General features: G+C 53.3%; 2 protein-coding genes across 4 annotated transcripts in view; both read left to right on the top strand.

Annotated features, from left to right (window-relative positions):
* Positions 1 to 1,093: 1,093 nt before the first annotated feature.
* Positions 1,094 to 13,310, top strand: ATG101 (autophagy related 101). Of its 3 annotated transcripts, XM_054663309.2 has the most exons (5): positions 1,094 to 1,252; positions 4,943 to 5,724; positions 6,136 to 6,265; positions 9,349 to 9,676; positions 12,601 to 13,310. In XM_054663309.2, the coding sequence occupies exons 4-5, from the start codon at positions 9,425 to 9,427 to the stop codon at positions 13,003 to 13,005; spliced, it is 657 nt and encodes a 218-aa protein (XP_054519284.1). In that variant the 5' UTR covers positions 1,094 to 1,252; positions 4,943 to 5,724; positions 6,136 to 6,265; positions 9,349 to 9,424; the 3' UTR covers positions 13,006 to 13,310. The 3 variants fall into 3 exon arrangements, with proteins under 3 accessions (XP_054519284.1, XP_001144538.1, XP_001144690.1); XM_001144538.7 differs by lacking the exon at positions 1,094 to 1,252 and having other exon boundaries at positions 5,717 to 5,853; XM_001144690.5 differs by lacking the exons at positions 1,094 to 1,252; positions 4,943 to 5,724 and adding an exon at positions 5,727 to 6,024.
* Positions 13,311 to 13,403: 93 nt separating this feature from the next.
* Positions 13,404 to 27,347, top strand: part of SMIM41 (small integral membrane protein 41) — a 30,317-nt gene continuing 16,373 nt past the window's right edge. Inside the window, exon 1 of the mRNA XM_054663310.2 lies at positions 13,404 to 15,973. Within this exon, the coding sequence (XP_054519285.1) occupies positions 15,572 to 15,853 (282 nt within the window). The 5' untranslated portion in view covers positions 13,404 to 15,571 and the 3' untranslated portion in view covers positions 15,854 to 15,973. The remainder of the gene's footprint in view (positions 15,974 to 27,347) is intronic.

Here is a 27,347-nt window from a genome sequence, read left to right as displayed (position 1 = left end):
CTCAGCCTGCCCAGGCTGGAGGGTCAGCAGGCAGGGTGCTGGCTTTCCAGCCAGCCTGGCCACCATCAGGAGCCCTGGCCTGACGTCAGTCCCACTCACTGTTGTTGCTGGGGCTTGAGTCACTCCCTGTGACGCCACTGGGGTCAGCGCTGGAGCAGCTGGGGTGGCTTGCAGGGGCAGCTTTGGGGCTTAGCTCTCCCCTGGGCACACACCAGGATGAGTTGGGGCCATTTGAGGCCACATTCACCAGGCGAAGCCAGCTGCCTACTCCCAAGGTCTTGGGTTGGCCTTCAAGGTCTCCCCACAGGCCTCTGCTGCAGGCATGGCTCGGAGAGTCTGAGCCAGTCGCCTGTCTGCTTGGCAGCTGTGGCTCTGGGCTCGGGCTGAAAATCTGCTCTCTCTTATCCTTGCCTCTCTCACCCCCAGAACCCTCAGTTTCTACTCTCTGCCCCCGCCCCCTGTTTTTTTTCTTCCCTCTTCTCCAGGGAGCTTTCCTAGAATAATTCCCACTTCCTCCTGGAATCAACCCCCTCCCCTGCCATCTCCCTAGGTTGCTGCTTGGTGCTCTCTCAAGCTGTCCTCGTTTTCTCCTGGTGCCTGGTCACTTCCCAACTTGCTGAGAGCAGGGCTTGGGACTCCTCTTCACTCTGAATGTGTCGCTTTCTGTTTTTTGTTTGTTTTTTGTTTTTTGAGACAGAGTCTTTCTCTGTTGCCCAGGCTGGACTGCAGTGGTATGATCTTGGCTCACTGCAACCTCCACCTCCCAGTTTCAAGCCATTCTCCTGCCTCAGCCTCCCGAGTCGCTGGGATTACAGGCATGTGCCAGCAGGCCCAGCTACTTTTTCTATTTTTAGTAGAGATGGGGTTTCACCATGTTGGCCAGGCTGGTCTCGAACTCCTGACCTCAGGTGATCCAACGCCTCGACCTCCCAAATTGCTGGGATTACAAGTGTGAGTCACCGCATCCAGCCTGAATGTGTCACTTTTTATTCCAGGTAACCAGCATCTCTCCATCCTGGCCCTCTTGGGTCCCCACAAAACCTGCTGCCATTTCTTTCATACCACTTGTTGGGTTTTCTTACCCACAGGTATCTCCTGGTCCACCTCCTCTGAAGACTCTGAGCTCCCAGAGGGCTAGAACTGTGACTTGTCCCCCTTGGCATCACAAGGTATTACAAGGGCCTGGCATGTGGACAGTTCCACATGTGTGGCATGAATGAATGAATAGACGATTACGTCTTGATCATCAGAGGTAGGGGCATAGAATGAGATAATTCATCCCACACAATCCCAGTTTTTTAACCACTCCCTCCCCTCCCTGATGGGACTACTCAGAGGGGCTGAGACCCAGGGTTGCAGTGAGAATTTCCCTGTAAGAATTCAGGGAGGTAGGAAGAGGCAAGTGTGGGTCAGCATGTGAGATAAAGAGGTGAGAGGACTCAGCCTTCCTTATGTTCCCCAGTCCAGTAGGCAAGGCTCCATGGAAAGGTGAGTGCCGGGGTAGGGACATAAGTGGGTGAAAAGACTGGTGGAAGGAGGAAAGAGCAGCTGCATGGCCTTGGACGTGTACTAGTCAGGGTTCTCCAGAGAAACAGAAGCAGTAGGACATAGACACACATAATGTAGAGAGAGAGTTTCTCCCCCATACATATGTGGCAGGAGAAAGAGAGGGATTGATTGATTGATTGATTGAGATGGAGTTTCGCTCTTGTTGCCCAGGCTGGAGTGCAATGGCGAGATCTCAGCTCACCACAATCTCCGCCTCCCAGGTTCAAGTGATTCTCCTGCCTCAGCCTCCTGAGTAGCTGGGATTACAGGCATGCGCCACCACACCTGGCTAGTTTTGTATTTTTAGTAGAGATGGGGTTTCTCCACATTGGTCAGGCTGGTCTCGAACTCCCAACCTCAGGTGATCTGTCTGCCTTGGCCCCCCAAAGTGTTGGGATTACAGGTGTGAGCCACCACGCCTGGCCGAGAGGGATTTATTATAAGGAACTGGCTGACAAGTCCTAAGATCTGAAGTCAGGAAAGCTGATGGTGTCATTGCAGTCTTGAGACCTAGGAGAAGCAGTTATCTGAAGGCAGTTGGAACTTCAAAGCAGGAAAATACTAATGTCCCAGTTCTAAGACAGTCAGGCAGGAGTTCCCCTTACTCACTGAAGGGTCAACCTGTTGGTTCTACTAGGCTTTCAACTGATTGGATGAAGCCCCTCCACACCAGGAAGGGAAATCGGCTTCACTGTCTGCCAATTCCAATGTTAGGCTCATCAGAACACCCCACAGACACGCCCAGAATCATACTTAACCAACTGTCTAGCTACCCTGTGTCCCAGTCAAGCTGACACGTAAAATTAAGCATCACAGGAAACCACTATGCATCACTGTGTATGACTGGGCTTCAGTTATAATATCAAGTAAATCAGAGAGTGGAGTGTCGGGGAGGTGGACTGTATCTACCTTGAAAGGTAGTTGGAAAAATCAGCACAATAGGGCCTATGAGTGCTGGCATTGTACCTAGCAAGGTTCAATGATTGGTAGTAGTGATGACGATGATGATGATGATGATGTCAGGCTAGTGGTCGCAAAGGGCTGAGGTGGAGTGTGTGGATGGCCAGAGAGATCAGTCACTTCCCTTATTCACTGGCAGTCTCTGGGGATGGGCTCTGGCACCTCCTCCACTCCAGGACTGGTTCCAACCTCCCTTGGTCCCTCTCTCAGCTTCTTACAGACCCTTCCCTCTCAATATTTCCTCCTGATTGCCTTCTGGTTTTGTGCAGCTTCCCGAAGAGGTTGCTGGTCTGTAGGGCAGGCAGCTTTCTCTTTCTCCCAGGAGAGGCACCCACACCTGGGATAAGAGGCAAGGGCTGAAAAAGGGCAGAACTGTGGGGAGGAAGGAAAGAGGATAGGGAACAGATGATGGTGGAAAGGCCAGCCTGAGGAGGAGCTTGTGCAGCCAGGTTTCGAAGAACTGAATGGGAGGGGGAAGCCTAAGGGTGAGGTGGTGACAGTGGTGTGCTGGAGCCAGCTGGCACTGGCCCTCAAGGGCTGATTTTAACCTTGACGATCAAGATGCAATCATCCATCCGTTCTGGACTCTGCATTCATTGATGTCTTGTGGTTTGAAATCACCTATGATAGGAAATGGGCAAATGCTACAAATCAAGGCATTTCCCTTACCAGAGAGCAGGTGTGAAGCATTTATCAGGACACCACTGGTGGGTGGGGGTGTATTGGAGAGTGGTGGTACATAGGAGAGAGTTGGCTGAAGAAGCCAGCCAGAAAGAGAGCTCCCATAGTGGCAAAGAGCTTTGGATTTGAACTCAAGGCTCTGTTATTTACTGAATGACCTTGGGCCACTTACTTAACCTCTCCCCAGTCACTTTCTTTTTCTTTTTTTTTTTGAGACGGAGTCTCGCTCTTTCACCAGGCTGGAGTGCAGTGGTGTGATCTCTGCTCACTGCAACCTCTGCCTCCCCGGTTCAAGCGATTCTCCTGACTCAGCCTCCGGAGTAGCTGGCATTACAGGTGTGTGCCACCAAGCCTGGCTATTTTTTTTTTTTTTTTTGTATTTTTAGTAGAGACGGGGTTTCACCATGTTGGTTAGGCTGGTCTCGAACTCATGACCTCAAATGATCCACCTGCCTCGGCCTCCCAAAGTGCTGGGATTACAGGCGTGAGCCACCATGCCCGGCCCAATTTCTTATCTATATTGCAGGATTGATTAGTATCAGGTTTAAATTTATATGTACACATATATGGTATTTAAAATCATGACCTTTCCATTCCAGCTAATAAATGTTATCTATTATCGTTTTGGGAGATAAAAGCATGTGTTAGAAAAATCCGCTTTTTTTTTTTTTTTGAGACAGGGTTTCTCTCCGTTGCCCAGGCTGGAGTGCCGTGGTGCAGTCTCAGCTCATTGCAACCTCCACCTCCCAGGTTCAAGCAATTCTTCTGCCTCAGCCTCCCAAGTAGCTGGGATTACAGGTGCCTGACACCACACCTGGCTTTTTTTTTTTTGTATTTTTGGTAGAGATGAGGTTTCACCATATTGGCCAGGCTGGTCTCAAACTCCTGACCTCAAGTGATCCATCAGCCTCGACCTCCCAAAGTACCGGGATTACAGGCATGAGCCATCACACCCGACTTTTTTTTTTTTCTTTTTGAGACAGGATCTTGTTTTGTCATTCAGCCTGCAATGCAGTGGCGTGATTATAGCTCACTGCAGCTTCAACCTCCTGGGCTCAGGTGATCCTCCACCTCAGCCTCTGAAGTAGCTGGGACTACAGGGGTACACCAACACGCCCAGCTAAATTTTTAATTTTTATTTTAAAGATGGGAGTCTCACTATGTCGACCAGGCTGGTCTTGAACCCCCGGCCCCAGGTGATGCTCTGTCCTAAGCCTTCCAAAATGTTGGGATCACAGGCGTGAGGCACCCCAATGGCCAGAAAATGAGCATGGTAATCCCCAGCTAACACCTTAAGAATGCCTCCTGGCCGGTCGCGGTGGCTCACGCCTGTAATCCCAGCACTTTGGGAGGCCGAGGCGGGCAGATCACGAGGTCAGGATATCGAGACCATCCTGGCTAACACGGTGAAAACCCGTCTCTACTAAAAAAAAATACAAAAAAAATTAGCCGGGCGTGGTGGTGGGCGCCTGTAGTCCCAGCTACTCAGGAGGCTGAGGCAGGAGAATGACGTGAACCCAGGAGGCGGAGCTTGCAGTGAGCCGAGATAGCGCCACTGCACTCCAGCCTGGGCGACAGAGCGAGACTCCGTCTCAAAAAAAAAAAAAAAAAAAAAATACTGCCTCCTATTGGAGGTGGGTGCATTAACCGAGCTCTCGAAGCCCTGTCTGCTCTGGGCTTACAATCTGCATGGAGAACCAAATGCGCTCCAGGAAGTTACACAGCACTAAAAATACACTTGTATTCATATTAGACTTTACAGGTCACAAAAATCTTTCATATGAGTTATCTCCTGTGATCCTCACAACAGCCACCTGTTTATAGAGAGCATCAGAAAGGATGAGTGATGTTGAGGGTCACGCAGAGAAGCAATGGCCGAATTACTAGCCTCCGAAGGACTGTCACCAGATTGGTCACCATGGGGTATCAAGTAGTGCTGCTGCATAAAGGCAACACTGAGAGATGAAGCCCCTTTCTCCAGCATCTGTGTGGGTGGAGGGCCAGGGATCCCGTCTGTTACGCACATTGAACAAACTCAAGTTTTGCCATCCACTGGGCGTCCTGCAGTACAGCGGTGTGGGCTCATCTCCAGGACCTCTCTCTACGGGGTACGCCCCTCATCTTGCGGTGATCAGTGTTCCTTCCAGACCTCTCAGTCCGGACTGAGTTGGGCACCGCGTCAGCGTCTCCCGGCCAGGCTCGCCGCCGATGACTCCGCTCGGCCTAGGGAGGCGGCCGAGAGCCCGTAGGGCTCCTCCTTCCCTCCAGTCTCTATGGCGGAAGTGAGTTGTACGGGCCGAAACACCACAGCGTTCTCGGTGGTGGGCTGAATGGACTCGTCCACATGAGGGGGATCTTCATCACCATCAACTCTTAAAATCCGAGACATAACCACGAAAGGAGCAGCCCCCAGATCAGAGAGCAACGCATGACTATCTGCGTGTGCTTCTGTGACTACGCGGATGTTGTGGGCGGCAAATGCATGCGGGGGCCCGGCGAGCTGGGCAGGTGCCCCCTCCGGGGCCGTGGGATCTGGTGAGCTTCCCGGCGCGCGGGGGGCGGGGCGGCTTCCGGTCCCGGCTCAGCCTCCGACCCAGGTGGTCTGGAGCCTGCCGGGAGAGTGGTGGCATCTGAGAGGCTGGTCGTGGACTGTGGTTGGGGGAGGTGGGAGCTGTTTTAACCGTGTGCCCCCTCTCATGTGCCGGCGTGGGCATCCCCCGGGGCAGTGGAACGCGGGCACTCCTCCAGCTTCCGAGTCCAGCCAGCCTGGGCGCGGGGCGCCGCCCCCGAGACACCCGAGGAGTCCGTTCCTCCCTGGTTACGTGGACTGTGGAGGTTCGCGCGTAGTGGCGGCGGGGGATACGGGACCCGGGCGGGAATTCCTTCCTGCGTCCGTCCCGAGTCTCTTGATATGGAGCCAAGTAAGCTTTCTGGTTTTGCTTTTAGCTGGTCTCTTGTGGCTCAGCGCCGTGCGGAGGTTGAAGCGTACCTGCGGAGGTCGCACCAGGGCGTGAGGAGGAGGAGGAAGGGCATGAGCCGAGCTTGAGGAATCCGTGCTCCAAACTCTACACTCAAGGTGGGAATGGGCGCACCCTGTGCTCCAGCCAGGCTTGAGAAGGCGGCTGTTAGCCTCTGCCACTCGGGGGGACAAGAGGGACGAGACTTTCCAGACCCTACTCTGGTGGGCCCTGCTGCTCACTGCTCACTGTGTGGGGCAGGGGACAACAAGGTTTTCACAGACCAAATGTGGCTGCTGTGGGAAGGAGAATGGGGTTGGTCAGGACTGACTTCTTGGAGGAGTGGATCCTAAAATAGCACGTAGAATGAGGATGGAGCCCAGGCTTGGGGCACAAGTGAGATGTGTGGCTTGTGTGAACGATTGCGGGGGACACAGGAGGGAGAAGTCGTGGAAGAAAGGGAGCCGGACCAGAGCCGGGAGTCTCTAGATGGGAAGAAAACTGCTGGATGGAGTAAAACTGGAGGGCAAAACGAGCAAGAGAGCCCTTCTCATTCTTGATCCAAGCATGTAGGAGAAACTAATCCAGCAACCCCTGGAAGAACCTGGAATTCCTGGGTTGGGATCAATTGAGCAGTTGTTTTGTAGAAGGTACTATCCATTATAGTGATGAATGGAATATAGTCTCTGCCCTATAAGCAGAATATAGGAATTGTTTGCCTAGTGGTAGAGACAAAAACACAACGTAATGGTGCTTGATAGTACAGGTAGACGCGAGCTGATCGCCAGCTGAGAGGCAGAGCTGGCCTGATCTCTGTGCAGTCCACAGACCGTTGCCCTGTATCCTGTGCTGAGCAACAGTTTAAAAGGGGCAGACACAAACTGAAATATACTTTTTATATTCACCATCTGTCAACCAGATGAGTGAAATATACTTAGAGGAGAGCTGCTAGGATTCCATGCAGATAAGATGTGATGTGGAACAGACATGTTTTTGAGGACTGGGGACCTTCAGCCTGTAGAAAGGGTGAGGGGGTGGTGGAATAGCTGCCCCTAAATAAAAACTCACTTGTGGAAAAGAGGTGAGACTTATTTTGTGTGGCTTTGGGTACCAAAACTAAAACTAAAAGTGGTTTGAAGCACTAAGAGACAGATTCTTCAGCAGAAAGAATAACTGGACTGGGTGCGGTAATCCCAGCACTTTGGGACGCCGAGGCGGGTGGATCTCTTGAGCTCAGGAGTTCGAGACCAGCCTGGGTAACATGGCAAAACCCTTTCTTTACCAAAAATACAAAAAATTAGCCAGGTGTGGTGGTGTTCGCCTGTGTTCCCAGCTGCTTGGGAGGCTGGGATGGGAGCCTGGGAGGCAGAAGTTGCAGTGAGTAGAGATTGTGTCACTGTATTGCAGCCTGGGTGATGGAGTGAGACCCCATTTCATAAATAAAATAAATAAATAAATCAGAATAACTGAATAGAACTTCCTGAACATTGACTGGTTGTTGTGAGAGCTAGTGAATTCCCAGTCAGGGGAGGTTTGCAAGCTGAATACTCTGAGTTATAAGGAACTTGAAGTTCCCTCTCCCTCTGGGCATGTATTTAGTTATTATGTTCTAGTTCTCAAGTCTCTTGTTCTCTCCTTCCTACTCTCTCTACCACTGCTGTGGTATAGCCTTGCATCATCTCTTGGCAGTAACAATGTAATAATGAATTATAGCAGCTAATACTTAGTGGATATTTACCATTTGTCAGGTACTTATTTAAGTGTTTTATACATGCTAGCTCATTCAGCCCTCAACCCTTTCAAGGTAGCCATTATTATCTCTTTTGTATATGTGGCAGATAGGTGTTAAGCAGCTTGCCCAAGATCATGAGCATGGAGCAAGTGGCAGAGCTGGAGTTCCATTCCAGGTTGTCTGGCTTTCAAGTCATCGTTTTCAACCACTTTTCTACTGTATTTTACATGTGTTACCTTAATTCTCACTACTATCCCCATTTACAGATAAGAAGTTCAGAGAGGTTGAGTGATTTGCTTAAGGTCACAGAGCAAGATGTAGATGAGGTGGGATTCAAACCCAGGACTGTAGGACATGAAAAATCGCCCACACCTGATTATGCTGCTTCTGTAACTACATCTACTGTAGTGGTCTTTAACTGACTTCCGTGCCCAGCCTTTGTGCCTTAAATCCACAAGTTTTTACCCTGGAGTCTGTGGATGTGGGTGTCTCTAGAAATAGGTGAGATTTGGTATATGTGTGTGTGTGAGAGTCATGTTTTTAAAGCCCAGCCTTCATGGCTTCATTCACTTCTCAGAGCAGTTTGTGACCCCAATACGGTTTAGAGCCATTCTTTGCCCTTTAGCCAAAGGTACTTGTCTTTTTTTAAAAAATTTATTTTATTACTTTGTATTTTTGTTTTTTTTGAGACAGGGTCTCGCTTTGTCACTCAGGCTGGAGCACAGTGGCATGATCTCAGCTCACTGCAGCCTCAGCCTCCCACATTTAAGTTATCCTCCTGCCTCAGCCCGTCAAGTAACTGGGACTACAGGCGCCTGCCACCAGGCCCAGCTAATTTTTTATATTTTTGGTAGAGATGGGGTTTTATCATGTTTCCCAGGCTGGTCTTGAACTTTTGAGCTCAAGTGATTTGCCTCGGCCTCCCAAGTTGCTGGGATTAATGTGAGCCACCACACCCGGCCTAGAGGTACTTTTTTGATGCACAGATTTGATCTTGGCTTAGTGATGCATTGACTCTTCCCTGCTTTTAGGACAGAGTCCAAATGCCTTAACCTGTTCATTCAAGGCCCCAGGAAATCAGACTCCAATCTTTCTGTACTTCTTACTCCCACCCTGTACTCTCTCCATGGTGATAATGTTTAGTTGCGTGCTTTTTCTTCATCCTGTCAGCCTGAGGGCAGGGGCCGTGCTTGCCTTTGATGTCTAGTACCTGACAAATGTTGCACAGTGAGCATCTGCTGTAAACTACATTGAAGGCTGTAAAATGGAATCCCAGCCTGTCATTTGGACTGATAACTTTGAAGCTCTTGCACTTTCTGATCCTGAGAGTTGATGATTCTTTGATAGTGTGTGCTGCCAAAATGCAGAGAAGGGCCAGTGGAGGCAGAGGCTGAGCTGAGCCTGGAAGGAAGTGAACAGATAACACGTGGACTATTCTTGTCAGCATTCTGACCTGCGCTCCTTTTGCAGGGTGGCCCTTGGGTAGGGTGAAGATCGCCTGTCTTTATCCTAGTTCCGCACCTTGGTGTGGGTTACTGGGTGCAGGATGAACTGTCGCTCGGAGGTGCTGGAGGTGTCGGTGGAGGGGCGGCAGGTGGAGGAGGCCATGCTGGCTGTGCTGCACACGGTGCTTCTGCACCGCAGCACAGGCAAGTTCCACTACAAGAAGGAGGGCACCTACTCCATTGGCACCGTGGGCACCCAGGATGTTGACTGTGACTTCATCGACTTCACTTACGTGCGTGTCTCTTCTGAGGAACTGGATCGTGCCCTGCGCAAGGTTGTTGGGGAGTTCAAGGTAAGGGTGTCGGGGAGTTCAAGGTAAGGGTGTGGCATAGCAGATGGCAGGGGGGCCTCGAGTGCTCCTCCACCCCAGCTTGGTGTTGAACCAGCCTTCTCTTCCTGAGTGCGTGAATCGGGTTCTTTCAGGTTCTGAGAAACAGATGTGTTGAGAGCTCCTCTTCAGGGGAGGGCGCGCGGGCGCTCGCGTGCGCGCGCGCGCGTGTGTGTGTGTGTGTGTGTGTGTGTGTGTGTGTGGTGGGGGAGGGAGACACTCATAAATGTGCCTGGGGGAAAAGGGAGAGCAGGAAGCTGAGCAGTGTTGGCGGCCAGGTCCCCTGGGGCCATCCTTGCTTCTGTGGTCTTGACCTCTCTGGCTACAGCTCTCTCTGCTTCTGCTTCCACTTTTCCTTTCCCACATGAAACTCCCCCAGAGGACGGCTTGCTTGGTTCAGGTGGCTGCCATCCAAGATGGGAGTGTCCCTTTTGGTGGTGTGGCATTGTGTGCCTGGGTAGGAGAAAGATGTAGAAGGGACACGGCCGGCTGCTGCTGTTGGTCACCTCAGGAGGTGGGAGTGGTAGTGTGCCTTCTCCTCTGGTCTTTGTTCAGAGTCACAGTGTTTGACCATTTCATTGAGTGCGTACTTTTAAATTTTAAAGTAGCAAAGATAATTTTTCTTTCTTCCCTTTTTTTTTTTGAGACACAGTCTCACTATGTCACCCCAGTCTTGAACTCCTGGGCTCGAGCAGTCCTTCCACTGCAGCCTTCCAAGCAGCTGGGACCACAGGTGTACACCACCACCACCATGCCCGGCTAATTTTTGAAGATTTATTTTGCCAGGCCTGGTGGCTCACGCCTGTCGTCTCAGCACTTTGGGAGGCTGGGATGGCCGGATTGCTTGAGCCCAGGAGTTCAAGACCAGCCCTGGAAACATGGCGAAACTGCATCTCTACAGAAAATACAAAAATTAGTGGGGCGTGGTGGCACATGCCTCTAGTTCCAGACGCTTGAGCAGCTGAGGTGGGAGGATTGCTTGAGCCTAGGAATTCGAGACTGCAGTGAGCCATGATCACGCTACTGTACTCCAGCATGGGTGACAGAGCAAAACCCTGTCTCCAAAAAAAAATAATTTTTTTTGTAGAGATGGGGTGTCACTGTGTTGCCCAGGCTGGTCTTGAACTAAAGGCTGGTCTTGAATTACTGGCATGAGCCTGAAGGCATCTGCTCTGGGGTTAGAACACGGGGGAGCTGTGTGTCTGACTTTCATTCCATAAATGTTTGCAGAGCCCTTCACTGTGCTGGGTACTGTGTGCTCATTGCAGGGGGTTGCCCAGTGTCAGGTGAAAGCTGTCTCTCATTGTCCCTCCAAACCCAGAAAGGGCAAGTTCATAAGTGGTTTCCTAGTCACCCTTAAGAGCAGCAGCAGCACTCAGCCCTGTATCCTCCAGGTGTCCATGAGAGGCAGGTGGAGCAGAGTGGTGAAGAGCATGGGCTTTGGAGCTGGGGTCTGCCACCCAGCAAGTGTGTGACCTTGGGCTAGCGGCTCCACTCAAAATTGCAATAATAATCTTGCTTACCTCAAAGGGTGTGTGCACTGCAAGGACTGAATAAGTCAAATATGCCCAGTGTTTGGAACAGAGCCTGGCACACAGTAAACATTACAGATGCATTAGCCATTCAAGGTTACTTGACCTTGGTTTGTCAGTGAAGGAGAGCCTCTTCCCTGATGAGTGTGGTTCAGGATTTCAGGCATCCTTACCCTCTGGGTTGGTATTAACTCAGATGGAAAGGAACTTCAGGGTCCTGGCTGCCCTAGGAAGAGGAGTATGGGGCCACTCACACCCATGGGGTGGCAAGGGCAGAATCATTGGACTGGATGGTCCTGTTTGCCTCTCAGGGGAGAAGAGGGAGAAGTGCCAGGTCTGGTCTGTCCTTCAACTTCCCTTCCCCATTCTGTTGCTTGGTTTCCCTCTTTTTGAGCAAGGACCACTGGGCTCTACAGTTCCCTCTTCCTTAGCTCATAAAAGAGACTGTGAACTGGGTGCAGTGGCTTGTGACCGTAATCCCAGCACTTTGGGAGGCTGAAGCAGGAGTATTGCTTGAGCCCAGGAGTTCGAGACCAGCCTGGATAACGTAACAATACCCCGTCTCTAACAAAATAAAAAAAATTAAAACTTAGCCAAGTGTGCCTGTAGTATCAGCTACTCAGGAGGCTAATGTGGGAGGATCGCTTGAGCCCAGGAGTCCGAGGCTGCAGTGAGCCATGATTGCTCCACTGCCCTCCAGCCTGGGTGACAGAGTAAGACCCAGTTTCTTTAAAAAATATCAAAAGAATTATGTTTAATTGGCAGTGGAGAAGACAAATAGAGTTTACAGGGGAAGAGGGAAATGTTGACGAGGTGATTAGAACATTTTGAAGGATATGGGCTAAAGGGGTGGTGTGGAAGGAGGAGGCCCTTGATGCAATGCAAAGGTGAAAAGCAAGGATTTAGAAATCAGACAATGCAGATTCAAACCCTGGTCCAGCCATCCATAGGCATGTGACTCTCGCAAGTTACCTTACTTCTCTAAGCCTCATTGTGCCTTGGTGAAAGCTGATGGGGTTGTTGGGAGGAGCCAGTGGGATTGTGTGTGTTAAGTTCCTAGCACAGAATACGTGCCTGCAGACCAGTAGTTATTCCTGTAATATCAGTTCTTCACCAAGCTGGAGGAGTTGGGCTTGGAGACAGATTTTGTTGGTTTGCTTGAACTACACAATTTCAGGCTGGCAGTTTGTTGTGTCACTAAGCCCAGATTGTTTACCCTCTCCCAGTCTTGTTTCCTTGCCATGCTTGGATGATGACTAGAGCTAAGAGAGCATAATTCCCTGGGGTGTGGGAAGCAGGCCCTCACAGGTGGGAACTCAGAGGCCTTGGCTTGCTCATTCGTTCCCTTCTTCCCAGGATGCACTGCGCAACTCTGGTGGCGATGGGCTGGGGCAGATGTCCTTGGAGTTCTACCAGAAGAAGAAGTCTCGCTGGCCATTCTCAGACGAGTGCATCCCATGGGAAGTGTGGACGGTCAAGGTGCATGTGGTAGCCCTGGCCACAGAGCAGGAGCGGCAGATCTGCCGGGAGAAGGTGGGTGAGAAACTCTGCGAGAAGATCATCAACATCGTGGAGGTGATGAATCGGCATGAGTACTTGCCCAAGATGCCCACACAGTCGGAGGTGGATAACGTGTTTGACACAGGCTTGCGGGACGTGCAGCCCTACCTGTACAAGATCTCCTTCCAGATCACTGATGCCCTGGGCACCTCAGTCACCACCACCATGCGCAGGCTCATCAAAGACACCCTTGCCCTCTGAGCATCGCTGGATCTCTGGATGCTCCTTGATGGCTCCCAGACCTTGGCTTTTGGGAATTGTACTATTGGGCCTTTGGGCTCTGGAACCTGCTCTGGGTCATTGGTGAGACTTGGAAGGGGCAGCCCCCGCTGGCTTCTTGGTTTTGTGGTTGCCAGCTTCTGGTCATCCTTTTAATCTTTGCTGACGGTTGAGTCCTGCCTCTACTGTCTCTCCATAGCCCTGGTGGGGTCCCCCTTCTTTCTCCACTGTACAGAAGAGCCACCACTGGGATGGGGAATAAAGTTGAGAACATGAGTTTGGGCTGAGCCATCTCTCCCTTGTCTTGTGTCTGCCTGACGTGTTAACACTTTCTGGCATTCCTGTGAGGACACAGGTGTGTGTTGAGGGCATTGCTCCAAGATGAGGGGGGTGGGTGGATGGGATTAAAGGTGTATGAAAATGGACAGATTTTGTACTTGGCTGGATATTCACACAAAACAGGTGTTATCCAGATGTGGCTATAGCCAGTCTCATGAAGGAAGGTGCATTGTAGGGTGAGGGTCTGTTGCTTTTGGATGTGACTGAGCTGTTCCTCCCTTTTCCCCCCACCAATCGACTCCCTATTTCAACACTTCCAAACTCACTTTCCTTTTTTTTTTTTTTGTAAACTTTTGCAGATTATTTTATCACTCAGGTATTAAGCCTAGTACCCATTAGTTATTTTTCTGATCCTTTCCCTCTTCCCATCCTCCAAAAAGCTCCAGTGTGCATTGTTCCCCGCTGTGTGTCCATGTGTTCTCATCATGTAGCTCCCACTTATAAGTAAGAACATGTATTTGGTTTTCTGTTCCTGTGTTATCTCCACCTTTTCTAAGGAAGCTGTGACATCCCTGGCCTTTATGTTGTCTGGTCTTGCTTCACCATGGCCCCAGAGAGTATCTTCTCTGTCTTCATAGAGCACATAGATCCCCATGTGCACCAGAAAGGTCATTTGATGTGGGTCATGTCTGGAGACACATTGGCCAGCTTGAGACTATCCGGCATCTGGTGACACTTCTTCCAGCTTGGGCTGGCCCTTGCCATTGCCTCGGTAACTCACATTCATTTCTGTACCCCCATACTCAAGCCCCCATTGTGTGCTATGCTCTCATCAATACAGTCCATGTTTTACAATGCTTTTTGGCTGTTTCTGGGCCAGTTCTAACCAGACTAAATGAATTGTGTGTAGGGAGGGATGCTGAGGGAGAAATGGGGTGGGAGTGGGGGGTCTTGTCCATGGTCCTGGAGCAGGGTAGGTAGTCAGGATGACCAGGAAGTGTTTGCACTTGGAATGCGCTTTTCCCATTCCGAGTCACCCTTGGCCATGTGATGTTTCTACTCTTGATCTCTGGGGCATCAGAGAGTTGCAGGACTCAGGAGGAGGGTTTATAGTTGAAGAAGGCCAATTTCTAGCAAGTCCCCCACTTGGCCTGCTGCAGTCTGGGGACTCTTCCTGTTTTCCTACCAGACAGCCATCAGCTAATCTAATCCCTTCTGAGGGGACTGGTACAGGTAGTTGACTGGCAGTGACTTTATTTTTTAGAAGAGGACTCAAGGCTTGCTACAGAATTTTTTGGTAGACCTGGCAGGAGGGTCTTGCTTCTCTGTCCACTTTTCCAGTCTTTCTGCTTTTCTGCAGCTGGACTCTGCTCCACTCTCCCACCCTGGCTTGGCTGTGGGACACCTAGCTGGCAATGGGCTACCCTAGTAGACGGGACAGTAACATTCCCTTCCCTTATGGCATTGCGATTTTCTGAAGTGGGGGACTAATTTATCCAGAGTCAGGACTGCAGTCCTGGTGGATCAAATCTGTGCTCTCCCATTGGTCTGTAAATGTGACTCTCCTTGGCCTATGGGGCCTGAGAAAAGGAGTGGGGGTGGGCCTTAAATTCCCCATGCTCTGCTCTGCTCTGCTATACCTGAATGTCTCCCTGCTGTGGAGTGTGGAGGAGGCATTGGCCTGCTTGTCCAGCCCCAGGAGGCTTCTGAAGGGGATGATGGACGAGGAAGGGTGGGACTCACCCTTATGGCTGCCCGTGTGCCTCCTGGCTCAGCAGCCACCTGGGCCACCTAGCAGCATAGAACTTTGGTCTAGGGATAAAAAGCCCAAGAATGGAGACAATCACCTTTGTCTTGTGTCCTGCTCAGAGGGGCAGCACCCCAGCCTGCAGCTGGGATGGGGTCTGAGGATCTTCTCAGGGCTCTGCCCAGGTGTACCTCTTGGCCCACTTTGCGAAGGGGAGGGACTCTTGGGGACAGGGCTCCTGATTTTGGCTGACTGGACTTGCATGGGGGTGCCTGTGGGCCTTGGGGATGAGAAGAAATACAGCAGGCCCGGAGTCCGGGCCTGTGGAGAAAGGGCCGTAGCCACAACGGCTGGAGCTCTTTGTCTAGGAAGTGCCCGAGCGCTCTGCGCAAGGGGTAGGGGCGTAGGGCGCCTGGGGTCCGCCCCTTGGTTCCCTCCCCGACGCAGCCGCCGGCCCGCCCGCCAGTCTGGGCTCCTGCACATCTGGCGATCCCGCCACATCTGGGCAGCCGGCGCTGGAGTATGAACGGCTCTCAGGCGGGCGCCGCGGCTCAGGCCGCCTGGCTGAGCTCCTGCTGTAACCAGTCGGCGTCGCCGCCGGAGCCCCCCGAGGGGCCGCGCGCGGTGCAGGCGGTGGTGCTCGGCGTGCTGTCCCTGTTGGTGCTTTGCGGGGTCCTGTTCCTGGGCGGCGGCCTCCTCCTCCGCGCCCAGGGCCTGACAGCGCTGCTGACCCGCGAGCAGCGCGCGTCCCGCGAGCCCGAGCCGGGCAGTGCCAGCGGAGAGGACGGCGACGACGACTCCTAGGCGCCCGGCTGCGCTCGGTGGTCGCGGCCTCCAGGCAGCCCCTGACTCCGAGCGGTCCGGAGCATGCCCGACGGCTGCTGCGGTCCCGACCCCTTACCCGAAGCGGCGCGCCCCACACAGGTGAGAGGGAGGGTAGCGGGAGTGTGGGCGCGGGGGTTCGGGGGGCTACAGTAGCTTCCTTACTGAGGAGGCTTCTTGGGGCGCGGCAAGGCACCTGTCTTTGGAGAATGAGTCGCTCTTCAGCGACTCAGGTTCCCAGCTCTGTAAGTCCACGGCCGGTGGGGCTGCAGCCCACCCAGGTGTGCGGGATCAGGAGGAGGCCGCCCCGCCCCGGATTGTGTCTCCTGCAGCTCTGGCCCCCTCCTCCCATCTTAAGTGTTCAGCCTTATGTTTTCTACGAACAGAGGCTGCTGTGTAACTGTGGGGTGGTTGTGGAGGCAGGAGGATGACAGAGGAGAGAGTCTGGAGGCCACAGTGTGCTTTGGGGGCTTCTTCCCTAGCCCCCACCCTCACCTCCATGGTCTGCATCTGCCCCAGCCCCTATAGGTCCTAGGCCCAACTCTGCGGGCCCCAGCACTGCCCACTCCACGGGGCTGAGGAGACAGGCAGACGGCTCCAGCCTTTGGCCTCAGCTTCCTGAAGGCTTTTCCCTGGGAGGGTGCTTGAGGGAGATTCCTTGCCTGGCCTCCCTCTTGAGACAGGGAGGGGAGTGTGGTCATGTTTGAGGGCAGATCCAGGGGCCTGGGTGGCCCTGGGGAATGGGGAGGTGTGTGGAAGGCCCTTCCCTGGACCCTGCGCAGGTCGTGGGGAGGGGGTGGTAAGGGGTGGGGGAGTAGATGTAGCCCAGAGCAAGGAGCTTTGTGTGGTGTGTGTTGGGGGGGTGTGGATGGCAGGGTTCCCCGCAGCTGGGGGGCCTCGGAAGCGCTGCTCCGGGAAGTGGGGCTGAGGATTTCCAGCTGTGGGGGCTCTGTCTGGGTGTCTCCCTCTGTCTCTCCAAGGACAGGAGCCATCTGGAGGGAAGGGCCTGGATGGCCTGAGGACAAGGTAACTACAGGCGAAATCCACCTGGGACAGAGCCACAGGGGCTGGAGAGGCCTTCTCTGTTCCTTCCCTCTGTTCAGCTTTGTACCTAGGAGCCCTGGGGGTTTCTGTGGGTGGGAGTGTTTGTCAGGGGTGACTTTGGCCTCTCTTGCCCCCCCTCCCCCGATTCTGGAGCCCCTCCCCTGCTTATCTGGGGTAGGGCAGGGTCCCAGTTTCCATCCGAGAAAGGAGTCAGGCTGAGTGCCTGTGAGGGGCAGCGGGAGGGTGTGGGCAGGTGCAGCTAAGCAGCTGCGAAGCTAACGACAACGTGTGATCCCTGCCCAGCAGCCCAGGATTTGGCACTAATCCTGGGCAGCGGCACCACACTGGCCTTGCTGAGCCAGGGACTTCTCACCTCAGGGCCCCCTCAGCTTCCCCCACTCCACCCCCTAGGAGGGAGGGTTGTCCAGGGCCCTGAGGCGTGTGTGTGGTGTGTCTGTTACTGCACCTGGCACAGGCAGGGGGCTGGGCCCAGGGGACATTCCCCCCTCCCTTTGCTGGGGGAGAGGGTGGGAACTTCCTCTCTTGATTGTACCCGGTTTCACCCAGCTGACTTGCCTGTCACCCTCTGGCCCCATACTCTTCTCTCCTTTCTCAGCTGGGAGAGAGGGTCTCCAGATCACTGGGAACCCCTTCCTTTTACACGCGGGAGAACAGTAAGTGACATGCTCACATGAATGACAGAGCTGGAAGCAGACCCTGGGCCCTGATTCCAAGTTCAGGCCCCCTTCTGGCACTTGGGGGCCCCTCTCACTCTGTCCTCTTCCCTTCCCTGCTTTCTCATCACTCTTTGAGATGCTGGTGCAAAACGCGGCCTCTCTTCATACATTTGCGAATCAGGGATGGACCCCCAAACCCCTGTGCCACTGCCCCCTTCCCATTCTGCTTCCCCGGGGCCCTGCCTACCTTCTTGCTGTGGGGAGCAGTCTTCCAGATGCCGGCAGCAGCTCCTCAGCCAGCTGGGCTCAGCTTTCCTGGCCTGAACCTGAGGGGGGATGGGCTTAGAGGGTCAGCTGGAATAAACATCCGTGGAAAAAAATCCAAGCGGTCAGAGCCGAGGGATCAGGGCCGAAGGCTGATGACCTTCCGTTTGGCCTTTGGGCTCAAGTTCCTGTGGTGTGAGGGTGTAGAGTGATTTGGTGCCGGGAAGGGCTGTGCCCCCAGCATCATCGTGTCTGCTCACACCCAGGACAGGGCTGGGGCGGGGGTGTAGAGGTGGGGGCAAAGGCTTTCTTCATCCAACTTCCTCCCGTTGCTGTTCCTGAGTCCAGTGCTTGGAGGGCAGGGCGTGGGGTGTGCCAGGGACCTCAGTGTTCCTGTGGGAAGGGACTGAGATGTTTGCTGTGGAATTCTGACCCTGGTCAAGGCTGTCAGGCTGAGTGGGCAGGAAAGAATGTGGAAAATTGGGAAGTGGGTGCTGCTGTTACCCCATCAGGCTCCAGCTGGGAGTGAGATGTGGGGGATGGGTGCAGGTCTGAGTGCCAGGGAGAGAAGCCAGGCACCCGAACTCCTAGCCAGCTCACTTAGCCTGCACCGTCCATAGGGGAAGGGCTGGGGCGGCTGATGGGTTCAGATTTTGCCCTAACCTTCCTCCAGCCCCTGAGATTTTCCCTAAGCTGGGAAAGCCTGTGAGAGGTTTATGGAGTCCATTCCTCAGTCTCCACATAGTGCAGCTCCCTCTGCAGCAAAGACGGGGGTGGCTCTCTCTACAGATTCCTGAGCCCCACATCGTCTGCCAGCAAGAGAGCCTGCTCTCCTGCTGCCGCTTGGGATCCCCTGCCACCTTCAGCCCATTCTTGCTGCAGATGACAGACTGGGAGATACCTGGCTTGTGGTGAGACCTCAACCTGGGATCCTTGCACCCAGCTGCTGCTTCTGAACTGCTCCACTGGACCTCTGGAAGTGCTCGGTGTGGGCCTGGACCTGGGAGACCTGCACTTCCAGCCCGCTTGAGGCCTGCTGCATGTCCTGGGCACTGAAGTGGCCACACATCCTGGATGCCTGGTGCAGCAGGTGCTGGCTGTGCCCCCTGCCTTCTGGCCTCTGAGGACATGAGTGCAGCGCCTGTACTGTCTGGTGTGAGGCAGCAATGGTCTGACAGTGACCGGCCCCTGCTGCAAGTCAGTGCCTCTCATTTGCAGGCCTGCAGCACCCCCTCAATCCAGGAATGCTGCATCGCTTTCTGTGGCCTGTTATTAAATATGCTGGTGATGCAAGCTTCAGGTCTATGATCTGTCTCCAGCCTTTGACTCTAGGAATTAGTGGTTTGTTCCCCGACTCCCCTCCAGTTTTACCTATTTCTAGCAGATATAGCAACCCCAGCCCCTGTCCCCTGGCCTCTCCTCAGTGGTGGCTTTTCCCCTTGCACCTTCAGATCCACATCTTCCGAGGGTGGGTGTGAAGTGGGGCAGAAAGCCACCCTCACGCCAGCACTCGGCTGCCCCCCTGTGGCCAGTGTGGGCAAGAGCACCGCTTCATTAAACCAGTCACTGTTGGGGTCTGTCTCATCAGAGTCCAGCCTGAGCCTCGGCTTTGAGATGGGAGTGGGTATCGTGAGCAAGTGCATGGAATTCTAGATTGCAAAACTTTCCTAAACCTCAGTCTCTTAGTTTATAAAATGTAGGTGACAATATCATAGGTTTGTCATTGATCAAATAGGTAACATGCTTATTTATTGAAAAAAGTCTTTCTGCATAGTAATCATCCTGTGGCATCATTATTTTCCCTGAATCTGACCATTCCTAGAGAGGAGAAGAAGAGAAGAGGAGAGAAGAGAAGAAGAGAGGAGAGAAGAGAAGAGGAGAGGAGAGGAGAGGAGAGAAGTGGTATAGAACCAGCCCTCTATTCCTGGGAACACTCATTTTATTCTCTTTTCCATGAGTATTTACTGAGTGACCGCTCTGTGCCAGGCATACTCTGGGACGTGGGGATGAGGAGATAAACAAGACAGGGCTGGGTGCAGTGGCTCATGCCTGTAATGCCAGCACTTTGGGAGGCCGAGGCAGGTGGATCACGAGGTCAGGAGTTTGAGACCAGCCTGGCCAACATGGTGAAACCCCGTCTCTACTAAAAATACAAAAATTAGCTGGATGTGGTGGTGCATGCCTATAATGGGGAGAATTGCTTGAATCCAGGAGGCAGAGGTTGCAGTGAGCCGCGATCATGCCACTACACTCCAGCCTGGGTGACAAAGCAAGACTCCATCTCAAAACAACAACAACATCAACCACAAAAAAAACAAACAAAAAAAACAAACAAAAACCACAAAAAAACAAGACAGAACCCCTGCCCCTGAAGAGCTCACATTCTAGTAAACAGTGGTGCTCACAAAACTGAAGTTAAAGTAGACAATGAAAAGAGCCCAGAGTGAAAGAGCCGAGAGCAGAGAATGAGAGCTCTGCTGGGATTAGCAAAGCACAACTCACAGAGGAAGTGGCATCACCACTGGGCATTTACCTGGCAAGAAGAGGGCAAGAGCATTTCAGGCAGAGATTTGGAGGTGTGAAGCAGCGAGCTTCGGAAGCAGGGGGGCTGGGGCAGGGCGGATGAGGGAGGTGTGACCAGGGTGGTGGGTAGGGCCAGACTGGGCAGGAGTTGGAGCTTACCCCAGGAGCAGTGAGGTGTCTGGAAGGTTTCATACGGGAAGTGACATGTTAAGATCTGGATCTTAAAGAACTTGGGGGTAAGTCTGTGGTGGGGATAGCAGGCTGGAAGTAGAGAGGAGGCAAGGAGGCTGTTGTCAAAACCCAACAAAAATGATAGTCGCCTGGACCAGGGGTAAGAAGAGGGCCAGGGCTGAGACACCAGCTGTGGTCACTGGTTGGATGTGAGGGATGAGGGAGAGGGAGGAGGGGAGGACGATGTTCTGGTTTCCAGCCTGAATACTGTGTGTGCGGTGGCGCCACCCACTGAGAGGATGTGTTATCAGTTAGAACTTTTTTGGTCTGAATTTATAGAAAACCCAAACTATATTTGGCTCAGGCAGAAGGGAGCGTATTGTCCCATGTAACTGAAAAGTCTAAGGGTGGTTCTGGCCACAGGCCCAGCATGATTCAGGGCTCCATGGTGGGAGCAGGCCTCAGTTTCCCCTCCTCTTGTAGCTCTGCTTGCCTGTGTCGGCTTCTGGCAGTAGAGCCTGGTGGTTGAGAGCAAGGACTCTGGAATCACATGGTCTGGATTTAAATTCTGGCACCGTAGTTATTAGCTGCATGGCCTGACAAGGCCCTGAACCTCTCTGTGGCTCAATTCCCTCCTCTTTAGGGTGGGGAAAAATAGGGCCTAGCTCGTGCCATGTTTTGTTAGGATGAAGTGAGATCCACACATTTAGGGTGCTTGGCACATACCTCATGCCAAGAAAATGCACTGTGAGTATTGATGGTGTGCGTTCCCGGCCTCCATGTGAGGCAGGACATTGGCTTTAAGCCTCTCAGGTTCAAACCTATCAGGAAAGAGGGAGGTCTTCTCCCATGTCACTTGGGCCAAACCCTGGGGTTTGCTGCTATTGGGCCTGTTTGACTCTGTGCTAACCCTGAAACAGTACTACGCTGAGAGTATGGAATGTTCTAGATTTTGGTAACATGCTGTACTTGGGTTGGGGTAGAGGTGGAAGGAACACCACAGACCACAGGGTCCAAAGCAGAGGGCTGTCTGTGCACCAAATCTGGGCCTGTTCAGTCTTGGGGTGAACAGATGCTGGGTGGCCATGAGATAACTCATGTCCGCTGCTGATGGGGCCATGGGCAGACAGGCAGCTGATGAGCTCAGCTGTGGCTCCTTGAGTTGGAGGCGAGCTGTCAGGTGGACAATGAGTATATAGGACTGGAGTTCAGGAGAGAGAGTTCTGAGCCCCGATGCTGCTGGAGGTGGAAAGTAAAGCTGCAGGAATGCATCAGAATGAGGCGAGAAGGCAGCGGATGCAGGACGCAGCCCTGTTGGACCACCACTTAAAGGCAGGAGCAGACAAGGAGTGCTCAGGGATGGGGGAGGGAGCCCGAGGAGTGGGCTCTCTTGGCAGTTGAGGAAGAGAGGATTTCAGAAACTGAGGGGTTGGCCAGGGGCCTCCATACCCTGAGCAGTTCTGGGGTGCTGAGAGGGGACCTGCAGCCTGGGACCTTGGAAGGAAGAAGTGGGGAAGCCTTCTGCCCATCTGAGCTGCAACCACCACTACCCCTCAGGCTCCAAGAAAAGCTCCACACAGAGGAAGATGGTGGTGTGGTTGCCTCTGGTCTGTGAGCCCACTGCAGGGTGAAGAACAGACTTATTAGAATATACTCTTTCATGCTGTATGAATGCTATCCCAGGCACATGTCTCACCTAGGCATAATAAGACAATAAAAACAAACAAACACGCAAAAAGTATCCTCATCCTGCTCCACAGCTGCCAGGCTGCCCTTCCTAGCCGCAGCTGACTTCCACGAGGCTTCTGTGAGTCCTGCCAAGAGGCCGAGGCTGCAGCCGCACACCCACGCCCACGGCTCCTCTGGGTGTCCACCTGCCCTGGCTCAGAGCTGCAGCCTCTCTGGAATCCCTCCTTGAGAGGCTGTGCTTTATGGCCATGCCTTCTACTCTTTCAACCTGCTCACTCTGACATTGTCACTCTGGTCCCTTGACCTCTTTTACCTCTGCTTCCTCCCTGACCCTCAGCCTATTCCGGCTGCCCCACTTCCAGTGTAGATTGCTTGGCTCATTACCTCAGTCACTGTCTTGCCCATGTCCTAACTTCACTCCATCCACAGAACCATCCCAGTGAAACCTCATGCCTGGATGACTTCAACTCTCTGTCCTTTGAACTTTTACCCAGGCTGCTGGGTGCTCCCAAAGAACATCACACCCTTGAGCAGACTGATGGCACTGAGAATGGTCACGGGGTCCCACTGCCTGGCCCTTGCTGCAGCCAGCTCTCTCTCCTGCTGCATTACTGCAAGCCTTCCCTGCTCTTTCAAACCTGTCCCTCCCACCTCCCAACTCTGCTCAGGTGCCCTCTCCTCCTCCTACTTCCCATGGAAAATAAGTGGCCAGAGGAGGGCCGGGCCTCCGCCTCTGCAGCCCCTCCATCCCGGTGCTGAGCCACCCCGCTTCCTCCTTAACTCGATTCTTCAGTTGCTCCTCTGCTGGCTGTCACGTCCAAGCATACTCCGGTTTCTGCCACCTTAAAATAGCGCTCTTTGCACCCACTGCCGCCTCCGGTTACTATCCTATGTCTCACTTGCCTTTACAGCCAAACTTCTCCAAAGTTACCCACGCTTGCCGTCCCCACTTCCTTGCCTCCTGTTTATGTCTCCATCCTCTTCAGCCTGGCCTCCAGCCTGGCCTCCACCCGGCTAAGCTGACGGCCAGGTCGTCAGATCCCCTGGGTGGTTGCTCCAGCGGCTGCTCTCCTGGCCACATCTGCTGTGGCTGACCCCTTCTCACAGATCTCCTCCTGCTCCTGTGGCAGTTCCCGAAGAAGCTCGGTGCCATCAACAGGAAAGGATGAGACTTTGGATTCCAGAAGAACACTGCTGGGTCTTCCCCCCGAGTCTGCCACTTGCTGTGTGAGTTAAATCCTCTCCATCCTTAGGAAAATGAGATAGTGATCATGCCCACTTGGCAACACTCAAATGAGATGAAGCGCACCTTAGTGTCTGGGCGCCGGGGCTCTGGAGCGCCTGCCGGGTTGAATCCAGACTCCCTCAGCTCCTAGGCCTGCCCTTGGGGCATCTCCCGTCTCTCCTTGAGAGTCTTGTACCAGGGTTTCCTCTTTCCTGTCCCAACACCAAGTTCCTCTGGGCTCTCTCCTAGATCTTCCCCTGGGCTCCCTGCCCTTCCCTGGATGAAAATCGCCACCTCTCGGCCCGTGGCTCTGAAATCAGCAGCTCCAGCCTAACCTGGCCCCTGAATGCCATGTTAATCTGCCCACCCATTCTACAGAGATTTATTGAGCAGCTACTGTCCCAGGCACTGGAGAATGTGTTGTACATGAGACAGAGGGGTCGCTGTCCCACAGAGCCTGCGCACTTGCTGGTGGGAAGGGCCCTTCAGTGTACCTGTAAGCAAATGCATGAGGTGCCTGCAGAGAGTGATTGTGCTGCAACGGAAAGACAGCAGAGTGACGGGATGGAAACCTGTGGGAGACTTTCGTGAAGGTGGCCAGGGAAAGCCTCTCCAAGGAGGTGACACTTGAGCTGAGACCTGGCCTGTGAGGTGACTTCAGCCAGGGAAGATCTGGGGCACAGTGTTCCTGCCAGAGGGGCGGGAAGCTCCTGGGGTGGGAATGAGCCTGGCGTGTCTGAAGGGACACCAAGAGGCTAGTGCGGATGGGGAAGGACTGTGGAAGGTGCCAGAGCACACCCACAGCCAGGTTCTTCCCTCAGGAGCCGTCTCCCTGGCAGGTTCTGCATCTTAGAGGATGGTTTCTCCACCCCAGCAGCTGTCCCCGATTCCCCTCCACAGCCAGTGCGTCACCAAATATGGTCCCTTCTGCCTGACGGAAAGCTTCGTTTCATGTCCCCGGCCGCCACCTCGCCTTGCACCTGGTCCCTGTGTCCCTTGGGGCTTCTCAGCCCACCCATCCTCCACACTGTTGTCAGAGTCGTCTTCAGCAGAGGCGCGTTCTGTCTGGCCACACTGTCTGGTCCCTGTTTCACACTCCCTCAATGTGATGTCCACTGCTCATAGGATGGCATCTTCCTGTGGCCCCCCAAACTGCTGCCCTCTTGATTCCCTGCTCCTGTATCTCTCACTACTGTCCCTCACGTGCTCCACCATCTCCAGTCTTCTGGGCCTTTGAGGATGCTGTGCCCACCCCTCTGCCAGGCACCGAGTCTTCAGTGGCCGTGGAGGAGTGCTAGGCTCCAACCATTCACCCCTCACTCATCCAGCCGCCGCTGCTTGTAAAGCTTGTACTGTGTGCCAGGCACTGCTCCAGGCACCAAGGGAACAAAACCGGTGGAATTCCCTGCCCCTGTGCTGCCTGCTTTCTTGTGATGTGAGACAGATGATAAAGTACACAATTTAAAAATAGAGCCTGTCAGATGGTGTATTAGCTCCTGGGGCTGCCATAACAAATACCACAAGCTGGGTGGCTTGAAACAGCAGACATTTATTCTCTGATAGTTCTGGAGGCCAGAAGTAGGAAACCCAGGTGCTGGCAGGGCCATGCTCCCTCTGAAACCTGTAGGGGGGTCGGGTGGGGCGGCTCACACCCATAATCCCAGCACTTTGGAAGGTTGAGGTAGGAGGATCACTTGAGTGCAGGAATTGAAGACCAGCCTGGGCAACACAGTGAGACCCCCTTCCCCATCTCTACAAAAACATTAAAAAATTAGCCGGGCATGGTGGTGCATGCCAGCTACTCTGGAGGCTGAGACAAGAGACTTACTTGAGCCTGGAAGGTTGAGGCTGCAGTGAGCCATGATTGTGCCATGCACTCCAAACCGGGCAACAGAGCAAGACCCCCGCCTTCAAAAAAACAAAACAAAACAAAACAAAAACCTGCAGGAGAATCCGTCCTTGCCTCCGCCTCGCTTCCGGTGGTGACCGGTGGTGGTGGCCGGCAATATCTGGTGTCCCTTGGCTTGCAGCTGCACAGCCCAGCTCTGTCCCATCACATGGTGTTCTTCCCGCGTCTCTGTCTCCAAATTTCTTATGAAGACACCAGTCCTTTTGGATTTGGGGGCCCACCCCAGTTCAGTATGACCTCATCTTAATTTAACTAATTACATCTGCAATGATCCTACTTCCAAATAAGGTCACATCCTGAAGTACTCAGGGTTAGAACTTTAGCACGTCTTTTTTGGGGGGGACACAGTTCAACCTATGGAGCAAAGCAAAGCAGGGAGGGTGCATGGAGAGAGCAGGGGAAAGGCTGGAATTTTAAATGGAATCATCAGGGTAAGTGTCGCCAAGAAGGTGTTGTTTGTTTGTTTGTTTGTTTGTTTATTTTTGAGACAGAGAATTGCTCTGTTGCCAAGGCTGAAGTGTGATGGTGTGATCTTGGCTCACTACAACCTCCACCTCCCAGGTTCAAGCGATTCTCCTGCCTCAGCCTCCTGAGTAGCTGGGATTACAGGCACGCGACCACCACACCTGGCTAATTTTTTATATTTTTGGTAGAGACGGAGTTTCACCATGTTGGGCAGGCTGAGTCAGGCTGGTCTCGAACTCCTGAACTCAAGTGACCCATCTGCCTCAGCCTCCCAAAGTGTTGGGATTACAGGTGTGAGCCACTGCGCCCGGCCAAGAAAGTGTTATTAGAGCAAAGACCTGAATGAGAATGGGCAATAGAGAGAGTGGGGAGGGAGCGGGGGGGAAGCACTCCAGGCCACGGAACAAGTGCTGAGACCCAGAGGAAGGAGCGCGCCTGCTGTGGTCGGGGAACCATGGGGAGGCCCAGGGAGCTGCGGCTGCGGTGAGTGAGCAGGGAGTACTGATGAGAACACAGAGAGGCTGCAGGTGAAGTGGGTCTTCCATGGAGAGCCAGAAAATGGACTTGTCTTGCACATTTTCTCAGGAAGCCACTGAAGAGTGTGCTCTGCTCGAACCAGAGCGTCAACCTGAAATGATGGAGGCCTCTTCATGCTCTGGCAGAGAGGAAAGACCGGGCAGCCAGTCTCATGAGTTCTCAGTTGTTGGAAATCCATAGGTGGTTGGAAATGCTTGTTGGCTGGAAATCCATACATGGCCAGCGAGTGGGGCAGCTTCTTCTTGAATACACGTCCCACGCCTGGCTGCCATCCTCACCATCCTCTCAATACACACTGAACCTCACTGGACGCCCAAGAAGTACTTTAGTGAAGGATCAAGTAAGGGTTCCAAACCCACAAAGGTGATAAAGCTTAGCCAACTCTCTCCTTTCTTGTTTTTGTTTTTGTTATTTTTTTCTTATGAAAACAGGGTATCACTCTTTCACCAGGCTGGAGTGCAGTGGCACAATCATGGCTCATTCTAGTCTCAAACTCCTGGGCTCAAGTGATCCTCCTATCTCAGCCTCCCCAGTAGCTGGGACTACAGGGGTGTGCCACCACATCTGGCTATCTCCTTTCCACCATATAGAGTTCCCTGGCGTTTTTGCTCCATGGTCCCCTCTGCGTTCCCATCACGGATTTCAGGTTTCAGGTGGCCATTCAGGGAGCTGTCCTCAGCCTGAGCCTCTGCTCTTTCTGCAGGGGGAGCTCCTGGGGGCTTCAACTCAAGCTCCATCTTTGGAATCTCTCTCTTCTTGAGCAACCTAAACCCATTCACCCCTATGAGAGCTACTTTTTGTTGAAATTGAGTCTATGTGAACTCTCCTCTTTTCATGACTTTGAACCCATTCCTTGCAAATAAATCTGGCTCAAGGTGGATGTGTCTGCTTCTTGGACCGGTTTGCATGATAAGAGACACTATATTCGCTGGGAACTTCCCTGCCCGAGCCATCTGCTCAAATGCCAGCTCT

The sequence above is a fragment of the Pan troglodytes genome, chromosome 10 (genome assembly GCF_028858775.2).
Source record: "Pan troglodytes isolate AG18354 chromosome 10, NHGRI_mPanTro3-v2.0_pri, whole genome shotgun sequence".
In the NCBI taxonomy this organism is placed as follows: Eukaryota; Metazoa; Chordata; class Mammalia; order Primates; family Hominidae; genus Pan; species Pan troglodytes.
This window is presented reverse-complemented; position numbering and strand designations above follow the sequence as displayed.

Coding starts and splice junctions, on each gene's coding strand:
- ATG101 (XM_054663309.2), top strand. CDS start 9,425: ATGAACTGTCGCTCGGAGGTGCTGGAGGTGTCGGTGGAGGGGCGGCAG. Junction 9,677..12,600: donor AGGTTGTTGGGGAGTTCAAG/GTAAGGGTGTCG, acceptor CCTTCTTCCCAG/GATGCACTGCGCAACTCTGG.